This window comes from Hyla sarda, chromosome 9 (assembly GCF_029499605.1).
Source record: "Hyla sarda isolate aHylSar1 chromosome 9, aHylSar1.hap1, whole genome shotgun sequence".
In the NCBI taxonomy this organism is placed as follows: Eukaryota; Metazoa; Chordata; class Amphibia; order Anura; family Hylidae; genus Hyla; species Hyla sarda.
Window position 1 is genome coordinate 35,951,957 of NC_079197.1, and position 15,637 is coordinate 35,967,593.

Consider the following 15,637-nt stretch of genomic DNA (forward strand, 5'->3'; position numbering starts at 1 on the left):
TGTGATCTTTACATGTGATTTGATTTTGTACTATGATCTATAGGTTGGACATTTGATAATGCTTTTTTTTTTCATTTTCACGTGTTTTGTTTTATTTTCTAGAAAGCACTATACAGTACTATAGTACCTATTGACTTTTAGATTTGTCATGTATCAATAGTAAATCTCATTTATTAATTAAATTATATGGATTATTCTCTGTATCCTTATCGGTAAAATACAAAGTATAGACCTAGTTTGTGATCTATACATGTGATTTTATGTTGTACTGTAATCTATAGGTTTTTCTTATGCTTTTTTTTTTCATTTTCACATGTTTTGTTTTATTTTTAGAAAGTACTATACAGTCTATATGTACTGTACCCTGCATATTGTGTCTATTCTGCATATTATAAATGTGCATGTACCTATAAACTTTAAGATTAGTCATGTCATGTATCAATAGTAAATATCATTTATTAAATAAATTAATTATATGGATTATTCACTGTATCCTTATATGTAAAATATACAGTATAGACATTGTTTTTTATCTATACATGTGATTTTATGTTGTACTGTGATCTATAGGTTAGACATTTTATTATGCTTTTTTTTTTTCATTTTTACATATTTTGTTTTATTTTTTTAAGAAAGTACTATACAGTCTATGTGTACTGTACCCTACATATTAGGGGAGATTTATCAAAACCAGTGTAGAGGAAAAGTGGTGCAGTTGCCCATGGCAACCAATCAGATCGCTTCTTTCATTTTTCGCAGGTCTCTTTAAAAATGAAAGAAGAAATCTGATTGGTTGCCATGGGCAACTGCACCACTCTTCCTCTGCACAGCTTTTGATAAATCTCCCCAATTGTGTCTATTCTGCATATTATAAATCTGCATGTACCTATAAACCTTTAGATTAGTCATGTCATGTATCAATAGTAAATATCATTTATTAATTAAATTAATTATATGGATTATTCACTGTATCCTTATATGTAAAATATACAGTATAGACATTGTTTTTTATCTATACATGTGATTTTATGTTGTACTGTGATCTATAGGTTAGACATTTTATTATGCTTTTTTTTTTTTTCATTTTCACGTTTTGTTTTATTTTTTAGAAAGTACTATACAGTCTATATGCACTGTACCCTACATATTGTGTCTATTCTGCATATTATAAATCTGCATGTACCTATAAACTTTAAGATTAGTCATGTCATGTATCAATAGTAAATATCATTTATTAATTAAATTAATTATATGGATTATTCACTGTATCCTTATATGTAAAATATACAGTATAGACATTGTTTTTTATCTATACATGTGATTTTATGTTGTACTGTGATCTATAGGTTAGACATTTTATTATGCTTTTTTTTCATTTTTACATATTTTGTTTTATTTTTTTAAGAAAGTACTATACAGTCTATATGTACTGTACCCTACATATTGTGTCTATCCTGCATATTATAAATCTGCATGTACCTATAAACTTTTAGATTTGTCATGTCATGTATCAATAGTAAATATCATTTATTAATTAAATTAATTGTACGGATTATTCTCTGTATCCTTATCTGTAAAATATAGACCTAGTTTGTGATTTAAACATGTGATTTTATGTTATACTGTGATCTATAGGTTAGACATTTTATTATGCTTTTTTTCTCATTTTCACATGTTTTGTTTTATTTTTTAGAAAGTACTATAGTATAGACAGTTTGTGATTTATACATGTGATTTTATGTTATACTGTGATCTATAGGTTAGACATTTTATTATGCTTTTTTTTCATTTTCACATGTTTTGTTTTATTTTTTAGAAAGTACTATACAGTCTATATGCACTGTACCGTATATATTGTGTCTATTCTGCATATTATAAATCTGCATGTACCTATAAACTTTAATATTTGTCATGTCATGTATCAATAGTTAATATCATTTATTAATTAAAGTAAATCAAGTAAATATTATCGAAATAAAGTAAATATCGATATCCATTAGTAAATATTATGTCTAACACGTTTTCTAACATATCCGTTTTCTAACTCTTTATATACGTTTTTTAACATTGTTGCGTCTTCTTACAGGATTTATATTCTCTTTTGTATTTTTATCTATGTCTTTCAGAAGAATATATTATGTATTATAAAGTATATATGAATAATATATTATTCTACAGCATATTCTTTCTTGTCAATAGATTGTATGTTATATTATGTATTATAATCTATAGATTGTGTAAATGTATTGATCCCGGGGTATATGTTATGTACCATGATCTATAACAGTGGTCTCCAAACTGCGGACCTCCAGATGTTGCAAAACTACAACTCCCAGCATGCCCGGACAGCCAAAGGCTGTCCGGGCATGCTGGGAGTTGTAGTTTTGCAACATCTGGAGGTCCGCAGGTTGGAGACCACTCTCTATAAGATGTGGAGCTGTAAGGGTGTAGAAATATTTAACAAAATAAAATTGGACAGAAAAAAAGGGATATTGTAGTACTGGGAAGAATTTATACATCTTTGGATAATAAAAATCCTAGGATTACAGTCTACATAATAGTTATGACCTAACCATGCGGCAAAATGTAAAATCACAATAAAAAACCAAAGTGTGAATTTGGGACAGTGACCGATTTGATTGTGCCGATTTGATTCTGAGATTATATGTGTAATCCCTAAAATTTACACTGCGGTTATCACCTGGGAAATCGGTTTGGAATGGGAATTGAGTGAATTGATCATGTTACAGATCCCATCTCCACCTAAAGAGTTAACGCCAGATCTGTACGACTAGAAGGCAAAGATGGGGTCCTCCATCTGGAGAATAACACAACATAAAAAATAAATAGGAAAATTAACCCTTTCTGAGAACAGGGAGATCCCTTGCTGAGCATTAGGTGTATAATCTGTTCATGTTTCCAGAGATAACTCTGAATGAGATACAAATGGAAATCACTAGAAACCAAGGATCAGGCAGGTGATTACTCCACAAAACCTCTCAAGGGGTTAAAGCCGACAGAAAGATTTCTGGGGTTGTAAAAGTTTCTTCCCAGTTCACAAGTAACCGAGATCTACAGATAGTTACAGTCCTAGTCCTAGTCCATAGTCCTAGTATTCAGCCTAACTCTAGGATTTAGGGATATTTCAGTCATTCCAATGATTATTCTTCTCCATGTGAAAAGGGTTTTGGGTCATTAAAGAGACGATACATAAAAGGTTCTGAGGAAAATATCCCCTGCGTTTATTTTGTTTCGTTTAATCTGTATATCTATTGTATATCTCTATTATCTATCTAGGTATCTTCTTTTTTCCATCCCATTTCTGTTCTGTTTGCCGATCTATGTATCTATCTATTTATCTATCTAATATCTATCTATTTCATATCTATATATCTATCTATCTCATATCTATTCATTATCTATCTATCTATGTATCTATCTCATATATATTTATCATCTATCTCATATCTATTCATTATCTATCTCATATCTATTCATTATCTATCTATCTATCTATCTATCCATCCATATAATATCTATCTATCTATCCCATATCTGTCTATCTATGTATCTATTTATCTCACATCTATCTATATCATATCTATCTATCTATATATAAATATATATATTTTATCATCTATCTCATATCTATTTATTATCTATCTAACTCCTATAATTTAGCTATTTATCTATCTCATATCTATCTATCTATCTATCTATCTATATTATATAAACCTACCTACCATCAGTTGTCAATCTGTTAAATGTTTATACAACAGATTTGAAGTCACTTTTTCCAAATCTTTACAGTTCCCAATAGACATACTCGGAATGTCATTGATGAATAAATACAGATTATAGATCAATAGATATTAGATGGATAAATAGATAGATGGTAAGATTAAGGGAGAATTACACAGATAAATTAGATAGATAGATAGTTAAATATGATGAAAGAAACTGTAGTTAAATAGATGTGGATAGATAGATAGATAATAGATAGATATGAGATAGATAGATAGATACAGTAGATACATAGATATGATGAAAGATAAACTGTAAAGAGATGTGGATAGATAGATAGATAGATAGATAGATAGATAGATAATAGATACATAAATATGATGAAAGATAAACTGTAATTAAACAGATGTGGATAGATAGATAGATAATAGATAGATAGATAGATAGATAATAGATAGATAGATAGATAGATAATAGATAGATAGATACAGTAGATACATAGATATGATGAAAGATAAAGTGTAGTTAAAGAAAGGTGGATAGATAGATAGAGAGATAATAGATAGATAGATAATAGATACATAAATATGATGAAAGATAAACTGTAATTAAACACATGTGGATAGATAGATAGATGATAGATGATTGATTGATTGATTGATTGATAGATAGAGAGATAATAGATAGATAGATAGATGATTGATTGATAGATAGATAAATAGATTTAAAAAAAATAGAGCAGAGACAATAAGGTAAATTGGTGTAAACTGATAGGGAAAATTATATATGTGTGTGATTAATAAATCAATAAACTAAAGAACAATAGAATATTTGACACATGTTTAGAAAGATGGAATGGATAAATGGATACATAGAATGGAAATAGGGTGAAAAGAAAACGATAGACAAACAGACATGTATACACACAGATTATATATATATATATATATATATATATATATATATATATATATAGACACACATCGCCTGTCCTTTGTTTATGAATCCTTCAGTTCTTACCTAAATGTTTATATATATATATATATATATATATATATATATATATATATATATATATATATATATATATATACATCCAGTGATCATGCCCACCTTCCTATGGCTGTCACTGCTGAGCAATGTGACCCAGTCCCCAGGACTCCTTACCATGTTGTGAGGACTCTTGGGTTCCAGACCTGAAGCTGCTCCCCTGGTGATGTGTTTCTGGTGGGACATCACCTTCCACAAGATATTGCCGAGAACCCCCTCAGTATGAAGTTGGTTTAGATGCCACCAGGTTCCCCTTTATATTCCCTGCAGCCCAATACACAGCAGCTCCAAACAACAAATAAGAACTTTCCAGGAGGCATTTAAACCATTTCCAACAAAAGATGTGTCTCTTTAATGAAGCAATTTGAATCTAGATTGATTTTTTTTGCTGCACTTAACCCATGCCTCTTGAGGTAATCGTTTCGTTCCCATGTAATCCAAGGCAGAGGAGAGAAAAAAAAACCCACAAACTACCTGCAATTAGAAATTGCACAAAATGCCCAGGATAAGAGGCAGCAAGTGTCAATTTCAGCTGTCAATCAGGCAATCCATCAGGCCACCCAAAGAATTGCAAATTTCATTTCTTTTAATGGATGTAATTAAAAATCGATTTTTTTCCCCCTTTATGCACAAAAAGATACATTTCCTTTTTTTTATTTTTTTTTATTTTTTAACAATAAAACCTGGGGCCCGAGTTGATTCAGCCGATTATAAAGTATATGAGTAAATCCTGGGAGTATACCACTGCCACACCGTGCGCAATTTCTACTATTCACTGATGCCAACATCTACAATAGGATACAATAGAAGTGTTTGCCAACCAGGGTGCCTCCAGCTGTTGCAAAACTACAACTCCCAGCATGCCCAGACAGCCTTCGGCTGTCTAGGCATGCTGGGAGTTGTAGTTTTGCAACAGCTGGAGGAATGCTGGTTGGCAAACACTGCAATAGAAGTGTGTGGATAGTGTATATAGACATATTCTCACCTTTCCTGCAGAGTCTCCTTCAGGGTCCAGGCTGTTCCCCTCTGACTGAGGGGTGACATTCTCATTTTTCCAGTACATGGAGAGAAAGAAATAGGAACCGCAATGGTAGTGTCCAGGGCTGATAAAAATCCTCCGAGCGCTCAGGATCTGGTGCAGAAATGATGTGAGATTATAGACCTCATGTCCAGGAGTGAGGTGTCTGCCCACCAGGAGAGGAGATGTGGAAGTGGGAAGTTAGACGATTCTTCCCTGCACTTTCCTGTTGGATAGAGCTGAGAGGCAGGAAGGGAAGGAACATTACAGGCTGGGAGGGAAGTCTGAGAAGTGGCCAAGAACAGCAACTCTGGGGTCCACCTTCCAGAGGAGAAGACCCAGGAGAAGCTGCCAGACATTAATCCACAGGTGATGTCAACATCTCCACAAGGCTCCTCACTACACTGTAAGGTTTCTTCCTCCTCCAACTCTGCTGCATTCAGCTCTGATGCCTGGACCCTAGAGCCCCCCAGGAGCCTGTCTAGTGGTGGCAGGGTATTAGTCGTCTGTGGAGGAGTTTGCAACTATGAAATCACTTACAGACCTTCAGCTCCATATAGAGGACACAACATAGGGACACCTGATCCATTCATCACTATGATGTAGAGTTGACTTTAACTCCCCCCCCTCCCCCTGATTCCCACATGATCCCCCCAACTACTCCATGTACTCAATCTATCCCCTCTATGAGATAACAGTATTCTGTGCATCCATTGCATCCTTCTTTGTTGTTTAGTCGTATCCATTTTCAATAAGCAGTTATTTTTATGCATTTCATATGCAGCACACATATTATCACATTATCAAATAGACACATACAAGCATGAGAGATCATTTTACATTGTAATGTTCATTTTGAATCTATCTATCGTAAATTTGAGTAGCCGTATTAGTCCAGTGATACAGATGCAAATCAAAAAATGTTGCAGTATCTTGTAATTCCTTTTTTATTGGACTAATTAAAGGGTTTTACAAGATACTGCAACATTTTTTGATTTGTATACACACACACACACACATTATATATATATTATATATATATATATATATATATATATATATATATATATATATATATGAACAAAGAATAAGTTGGCCAGCACTATTGATTCCAAACTGTTATACGGACCTGGCTTACAGGGTGGTGGGACGGTCCAAGCTATTTGGCCGCCAAATTGCAAGCTAAGTATCTCACTATTTCATTACTTCACAATTTTATACTGTCATTTACTGCACCATAGCTGAATAGCTTTTCATGTTGTATCTATATACTCATGTTTTATCTATATCTTTGTGCTAGCAGTGTGCTGCTGTATTCTCCTGTTGCTATATATATATATATATATATATATATATATATATATATATATATATATAGTAAATTTGAGTAACCGTATTATTCCAGTGTAAGGTATTACAAGATACTGCAGCATTTTTTGATTTGCATATATATATATATATATATATATATATATATATATATATATATATATAGTGTACCTTGTTATCTTAAACTATACTCTTTCCATTAATTATTTTCTATCTCTAGAAATGATGGGGGAGATTTATCAAAGGATTTAGACTGTTTTTTTCTAAATCTAAATTTGTCGCACAGAAAGCGACTTTTTTTGCTTTAGATGATTTTTAGAACATGATGCATTCTAGTCTATTTTAGACGGAAAAATACATTGGTGCTGAATTTATCAATAGCGACTTTTCTGCGAAAAGTCACATTGGCCGAAAGTACGCCGAAATGTCAGACCATGCTGGAGCAGGTTTAAATACAGTCTAAGGCTAGTAGGTTTCCACTTTGTTTTTTTTTCTGGCAGTTTTTGAGCCAAAGCCAGAAGTGTATTCAAAAGGAAAAAGGACATATAAAGGAAGAACTTACACTTCTCCTCCCTTATGAATACACTTCTGACTTTGGCTCAAAAACTGCAGTGGCAGATATCCAAAAACTGCCAGAAAAAAAACCAAGTGGACACCTAAAGCATAGATCCTGAAGTCTGTGCGCAGAATTTATCAAGAGCCGTGCACCTTTTGATAAATTAGGCGCACAATAGACCGGCCTAACACTCTGTAGTTTGGTCTATATTGATGCTGGAAATAGACAACTTTGATAAATATCCCCCAATGTATTTAAAATTACACTCTATGGGGGAAATTTATCAAAGTTAGTTAGTTTATCAAAACAACAGAAGGTTAGGCCGGTCTATTGTGCGCTTAACTCCTTGGGGACGGAGGGCGTATGCATACGCCCTCCGTCCAGTCACTTAAGGACGGAGGGCATATCCATACGCCCTCGGCATTTCCGATCACTGCCGCTCGCCGGGCGGTGATCGGACCGGAATGACTGCTGATATCTATCAGCAAGCATCCCGTGGCAATGCCTAGGGGGGTTCTGGAGGGCTACAGTTTGGAGACTACTACTTAGCGGTCTCCAAACTGTTCTTCCTCAGTTGTTGAATAACTACAACTCCTAGCATGTCGAGACTGCCCAGGCATGCTGGGAGTTGTAGTTCTGCAACATCTGAAGGGCCAGATATTGCAGAACTACATGCCCAGCATCCCTAACTGTCTGGCCATGCTGGGAAATGTAGTTTTGCAACAGCTGTAGGCACACTGGTTGGGAAACACTGAGCTAGAGTCTGTTTCCTAACCCAGTGATTCCAACCCGTGTGCCTCCAGCTGTTGCAAAACTACAACTCTCAGAATGCACTGACAGACCATACATGCTGGGAGTTGTAGTTTTGCAACAGCTGGAGGCCCATTGGTTGGAATAACTGAGCTAGAGTCTGTTTTCTAACTCAGTGGTTCCCCACCAGTGTGCCTTGAGCTGTTGTAAAACTACAACTCCCAGCATGTACGGTCTGTCAGTGCATTCTGGGAGTTGTAGTTTTTTAACAGCTGAAGGTTTGGGGCGCCCCCCCCATGAATGTACAGGGTACAGTCACACGGGTGGGTTTACAGTGGGTTTCCTTCTACAAGTTTGAGCTGCGGCAAATTTTCCGCCGCAACTCAAACTCCCAGCAGAAAACTTACTGTGAATCCCCGCCTGTGTGAATGTACCCTAAAAACACTACACTACACTACCACATAATAAAAAGTAAAACACTACATATACACCCCCTTACACGTCCGTCCCCCCCAATAAAAATGAAAAAAGTCACATACGGCAGTGTTTCCTAAAGGGAGCCTCCAGCTGTTGCAAAACCACAACTCTCAGTATTGCAGGACAGCCCTAGACTGTCCCGGCAGGCTGGGAGTCTTGCAACAGCTGGAGGCACCCTGTTTGGGAAACACTGCTGTAGGGTTTTACTGTAGGTAGCCGGGTCCGCCCCTATTGCAAATTCCTTATTTAGGCCTCAAATGCGCATGGCGCTCTCCCACTTCAGAGCCCTGTCGTATTTCAAGGCAACAGTTTAGGGCCACATATAGGGTATTTCCGTACTCGGGAGAAATTGCACTACAAATTTTGGGGCGATTTTTCTCCTTTTTTAGTGTAAAAAAATACAAAAATTTCACAAGAGGTAAAAGGAAAAAATGACCCCCAAAATTTGTAACACAATTTCTTCTGAGTACGGAAATACCCCAAATGTGGAAGAAAAATGCTCTGCGGATGAACTACATGGCTCAGAAGTGAGAGAGCGCCATGTACATTTGAGGCCTAAATTGGTGATTTGCACAGGGGTGGCTGATCGTTACAGCGGTTCTGACATGAACGCAAAAAAAAAAAAAACACCCACATGTGACCCCAATTTGGAAACTACACCCCTCAAGGAACGTAACAAGGGGTAGAGTGAGCCTTATCACCCTTCAGGTCTTTGACAATTTTTTGTTAAATTTGGCCATGAAAATTAAAAATTAGTTTTTTTTCCCTGAAATGCTGGCGTTACCCCAAATTTTTCCTTTTCACAAGGGGTAATAGTAAAAAAGCCCTCCAAAATTTGTAACCCCATTTCTTCTGAGTATATAAATACCCCATATGTGGAAGTAAAGTGCTCTGCGGGCGAACTACAATGCCCAGAAGAGGAGCGCCATTGGGCTTTTTGAGAGAATTAGGCTGGAATTGACGGTTATGTGTGTTTACAAAGCCCCCATGATGCCAGAACAGTGGGCCCTCTCCACATGTAACCCCATTTTGGAAACTACACCCCTCACCGAATGTAACAAGGGGTACAGTGAGCATTTACGCCCCACAGGTGTCTGACAGATTTTTTGAACAGTCATCCATAAAAATGAAAAATTTAATTTTTCATTTGCACAGCCCACTTTTCCAAAGATCTGTCAAATGCCAGTGGGGTATAAATGCTCACTGCATCCCTTATTAAGTTCTGTGAGGGGTGTAGTTTCCAAAATGATATGCCATGTTGTTTTTTTTACTGTTCTGGCATCATGGGGGCTTCCTAAATGCGACATGCCCCCAAAAACCATTTCAGCAAAATTCGCTCTCCAAAAGCCCATTGTTTCTCCTTCCCTTCTGAGCCCTCTAGTGCACCCGCAGGTCCCTTTACATCCACATATGAGGTATTTCCTTACTCGAGAGAAATGGGGTTTCAAATTTTGGGGGACATTTCAACCTATTACTCCTTGTGAAAATGAAAAGTTTGGGTAACACCAGCATTTCAGTGTTAAAAATCTAATTTTTCATTTTCACGTCCCACTTTAACAAAAGTTTGTCAATCACCTGTGGGGTGTTAAGGCTCACTGTACCCCTTGTTACGTGCCTTGAGGGGTGTAGTTTCCAAAATAGTATGCCATGTGGGTGTTTGTGCTGTTCAGGCACCATAGGAGCTTCCTAAATGTGACATGCCCCCAAAAAACCATTTCAGCAAAATTAGCTTTCCTAAAGCCAAATGTGACTTTCTCTTCTGAGCATTGTAGTTTGCCCACAGAGCATTTTACGCCCTAACATGGGGTATTTCCATACTCAGAAGAGATGGGGTTACAAATTTTGGGGGCATTTTCTCCAATTACCCTTTGTAAAAATGGTAAATTTTGGGGGGAAAAACTGCACTTTAGTGAAAAATTTTTTTTTCTTCATTTACACATCCGACTTTAACGAAAAGTAGTCAAACACCTGTGGGGTGTTAAGGCTCACTGGACCCCTTGTTACATGCCTTGAGGGGTGTAGTTTCCAAAATAGTATGCCATGTGTTTTTTTTTGCTGTTCTGGCACCATAGGGGCTTCCTAAATGTGACATGCTCCCCAAAAACCATTTCAGAAAAATTCACTCTCCAAAATCCCACTGTCACTCCTTCCCTTATGTGCCCTCTACTGCGCCCACCGAGCACTTGACATAAACATATGAGGTATTTCCTTACTCGAGAGAAATTCGGGTACACATTTTGGGGGGCTTTTTCTCCTATTACCCCTTGTAAAAATTAGAAAACTGAGTCTACAAGAACATGCGAGTGTAAAAAAAATTTGCGCCTTTTTTTGCCCCTTTTTGTTTACACATTTCTGCTGATTTTGAGCTGCAATCCACTGATTTTGAGTGGCAATCCACTGATTTTAGCAATAGACATGATATGGAAGGGATTTATCATTGCCCCTTTTTGTAAAAAGGAGCAAAAAAAGGCGCAAAGCCACTGAAAAGTCTCTAAAACTACACCAGCTCAGACATGGTGTAGCTTTTTGGTGTATGTGTAGACAGAAATTTCAGAAAATGTGGACCTGCACAAAATTTATCAAAGCTCTTTTACCTTTTAATAAATTTGGTGCTCCTACACATTATCAGCACACAAAAAGAAAAGGTGTAAAAAAAGGCTTCACTTGCACTGCAAGGATAAATGTGGGCCATTGTATTTATGAATCAATATATCATTTATTTGGAATGTCTGTTTTCCTTACAAGCAGGGAGCTTCAAGTTAGAAAAATGCAAAATTTTGAAAACATTTTCATGAAATTTTTGCATTTTTCACCAAGAAATGATGCAAGTATCGACAAAAATTTACCACTAACATGAAGTAGAATATGTCACGAAAAAACAATCTCGGAATCAGAATGAAAAGTAAAAGCATTCCAGAGTTATTAATGCTTAAAGTGACAGTGGAATACTTGTGAGAAAAAAGACCAATGGATCCAGGCGCTGCTCTATCCAGGTATACACAGGATGCAGGTAAGTGTTCTTATTCAAGCTATTTTATTGTACACAAAACAACAAAAGGATCATGACGCGTTTCGGGGTAAATTCCCCTTCCTCAGATGATCTAGGTGCTGCTACAACAAGTACCCTTTATATAATGGCAAGGTGAAGGAGGTACAGGTCAGGAAGGGGTGGGCTGGATGTGATGTCACATCCAGTACACTTAAAAAACTTAATTTACATGTAGAAACAGCAGAAAATAATTATTGTCTATAACATACAGGTGTGCGTTCGATTATGATAATAATATAACATCAATATAAACAGTACTAAGTGATATAACATGGGACATCATCCCGGTAGTGATTGTCCAAAACGAGGCTCAGTTGCGGGAGCTCTGACGAGGTTAACAACATATCCATGTGGCTGAAAATAAACATAAACAATGGCATAGCTCTATTGTAAGGCGCTCCACTCGCAGCGCGCGCCGACATAGCAGTGACAGGAGTATCCACGGACGCGTTGCCAAGCAGACGTCTCTGAACGGGAAGCAACCAATCAATCCACGGGGCGCGGCTTGCAGCGGAGCACCCAGCATAGTGAGTAAACCGGGTGATACAAGATAGAATAAACTGCCATAAGGAACAACACCATCTATGGAAGAAAAAGGTAAAGTAAATACAAAAATAAATAAATGAAATGAAGGCAAGAGATACAAGTAATCCACAATATCCCATGTTAAAGGGTGGGAATTTAACAAAAAAATTATAATAATAATAAAAATATATATATATATGTGGACACAACAGATGTAAGTGCTGCGACTCAATTGTGAGTCGCAGTAAAACATTTGTTTCCACTGTCTCCCATGAAAGTTTTAAAACTAAAACATTCATTAATTGCTCCACACGGTTTGTTGTTTATCTCCTTGAGTGTCCATGTGGCCTACAGTACGTGGGTCGTACTACCCAATGCCTCAGGGAGAGGATCAACAAACATCGTAGCAATGCAAATTTAGGGTTCACTTTGCATAGTGTATCTCGGCATCTGCTGACCCACCATCAGTCTGATTTCAGTTGCATGAAACTTCAGGCTATAGAAAATATTGCACTTGATAATTCCCAGAGATTCAGCTTATTGAGAAGGAGAGAGAATTTCTGGATGTTTAAACTCCGTACTTTTGTACCATCTAGTTTGAATGAGTTGGTGGAGACTGCCTTGTGATATTGCAACATTCAGCGTTTATAACATCCTAATAACTTTATTTTTCTATTAATTCTTTTTTATTAATCTTTTAGACCTGGGTATATGATTGTGGAGACATACTGGATGGGGACACCTTTTGTCTAAGTATTTATCATCACATTTTGTTAGTAGCTGTCACAGAGTTGACTCCTTATTTATACTATTTTATTATTAAGATCCAGGATTAATTTTATAAATTTTATTAGTATTTTAATATACATTTATTTTGTGTATTTATATATATCAATTAATTTTTTATGTAATCATGTACTGTTTATAGGGATCATCGCATTTTTTTATTAATTATTATTTTTTATCAATTAATTTATTCTGGCGTGTTGAATAATTTATTATGTGTGTTCAGAAGGTACATTTTAGTTTGTGGTTGTTGCTGTTAGTAACGCCCGATATGGACATCCTAAGGCGTTTTATGTTTATATTCATATTCACAGCGATAGACCTATTTTCTGATAAATACTGGTATGGCATGTGTGCCATTATGTGTAATTTCAGTATAAGAATTCTCTGGCGGGTGTTATTGGCAATATCCCATAAAAGGCACCTAGGTTTATTCATACACCTGTGTCTTTTTTATTATTATTTTTTTTTTATATATGTTTTTTCTATATATATATTTTTTATTATTATTATAATTTTTTTTGTTAAATTCCCACCCTTTAACATGGGATATTGTGGATTACTTGTATCTCTTGCCTTCATTTCATTTATTTATTTTTGTATTTACTTTACCTTTTTATTCCATAGATGGTGTTGTTCCTTATGGCAGTTTATGCTATCTTGGATCACCCGGTTTACTCACTATGCTGGGCGCTCCGCTGCAAGCCGCGCCCCGTGGATTGTGATTGGTTGCTTCCCGTTCAGAGACGTCTGCTTGGCAATGCGTCCGTGGATACTCCTGTCACTGCTATGTCGGCGCGCGCTGCGAGTGGAGCGCCTTACAATAGACCGACGCCATTGTTTATGTTTATTTTCGGCCACATGGCTATGTTGTTTACCTCGTCAGAGCTCCCGCAACTGAGCCTCGTTTTGGACAATCACTACTGGGATGTGTTTGTCACATTGCCGATTCCACCCATGTTATATCACTTAGTACTGTTTATATTGATGTTATATTATTATCATAATCGAACGCACACCTGTATGTTATAGACAATAATTATTTTCTGCTGTTTCTACATGTAAATTAAGTTTTTTGTAAGTGTACTGGATGTGACATCACATCCAACCCACCCCTTCCTCACCTGTACCTCCTTCACCTTGCCATTATATAAAGGGTGCTTGTTGTAGCAGCACCTAGATCATCTGAGGAAGGGGAATTTACCCCAAAACGCGTCATGATCCTTTTGTTGTTTTGTGTACAATAAAATTTCTTGAATAAGAACACTTACCTGCATTCTGTGTACACCTGGATAGAGCAGCGCCTGGATCCATTGGTCTTTTTTTTCACAAGTATTCCAGTTTCTACAGGGCGTTGACACGCTCCTGTGACCATCAGGTTCGGCAGCTCATCCAACTCTATCTGGTACCCCAATCAAGGGGTGATATGTGCAATTCTTCTACTTTAAGGTGAGCGGCCACCCTGACTTAAGTCCTGGGTGTACATTCAGCATACTTTTTGGTTCCCTCACCTGCCAAGGGTAATACAAGAGGTGCTGCCTCCCGGTTGTCTTTTTTGTCTTTATTTCTAAAGTGACAGTGGTCAGAATTGCAAAAAATGCTCCCGTCCCTAGGGTTATAATGGGCTCCGTCCCCAAGGAGTTAATTCTGCTTGACAGTCTTTTTTTGAATGTGGCACATAAGGCCTCATCATTCCATGCAAGTTCTGAGGCTAGAGTGCGGAATTGAACCGCATAGTCACCAATGGAAGAATTCCCTTGACAGAGTTTCAGCAAAGCCGTCTCAGCAGAAGAGGCACGTGCGGGTTCCTCAAAGACACTGCGAAATTCTGCCAAGAAAGCCGACAAATTGGAGGATACCGGATCACCACGGTCCCAAATGGGTGTAGGCCAGGCCACCTTAGCACATTCCGTCAGAAACTGTTCAGACATGAGCTCCAAGTGAATGGAGCACTGTGTGACGAAGCCTCTGCATAACTTGGAATCACCATCGTATTTAGAAGGTAAAAGCAAACGTAGCTGGGAGCCAGAAGACACTGCAGGAACTGGCGGTGGGAGTGGGCCAGGTTGTGGTGCCTGCTTCTGTTGTTACTGCAAGGCCAATAGCTCTTTCATCATAGCAGACAGTTGAGTAAGTTGCTGCGCCTGTGGTGCCAATTGCTGAGACTGACGTACCACAATGGAGGGAAGATCCGTGACTTTAGGCAGGGGTACCTCTGCGGGATCCATGGCCGGATCTTACTGTAACACTCACGTTTCAGTAGACTGGAACACTGATGATAATGGATCTGCTGGACCTGTGTGGTAGATGACTCAAACTATACCAGGGAGCAGAGTCAAAGGTGCTGCTGGTT

General features: G+C 37.1%; 1 protein-coding gene across 4 annotated transcripts in view; it reads right to left on the reverse strand.

The window, feature by feature from the left end:
* The window catches only part of LHX6 (LIM homeobox 6), a 159,384-nt gene extending 153,069 nt beyond the window's left edge, over nt 1–6,315 (reverse strand). For 2 of the 4 annotated variants that reach the window (XM_056539542.1, XM_056539541.1), the window contains exon 1: nt 5,780–6,315. In XM_056539542.1, the coding sequence (XP_056395517.1) occupies nt 5,780–5,857 (78 nt within the window). In that variant the 5' untranslated portion in view covers nt 5,858–6,315. Of the gene's footprint in view, nt 1–4,911; nt 5,043–5,779 lie in introns of those variants that run through there. The other 2 variants (XM_056539552.1, XM_056539543.1) reach the window with 2 other exon arrangements.
* Nucleotides 6,316–15,637: the final 9,322 nt, after the last annotated feature.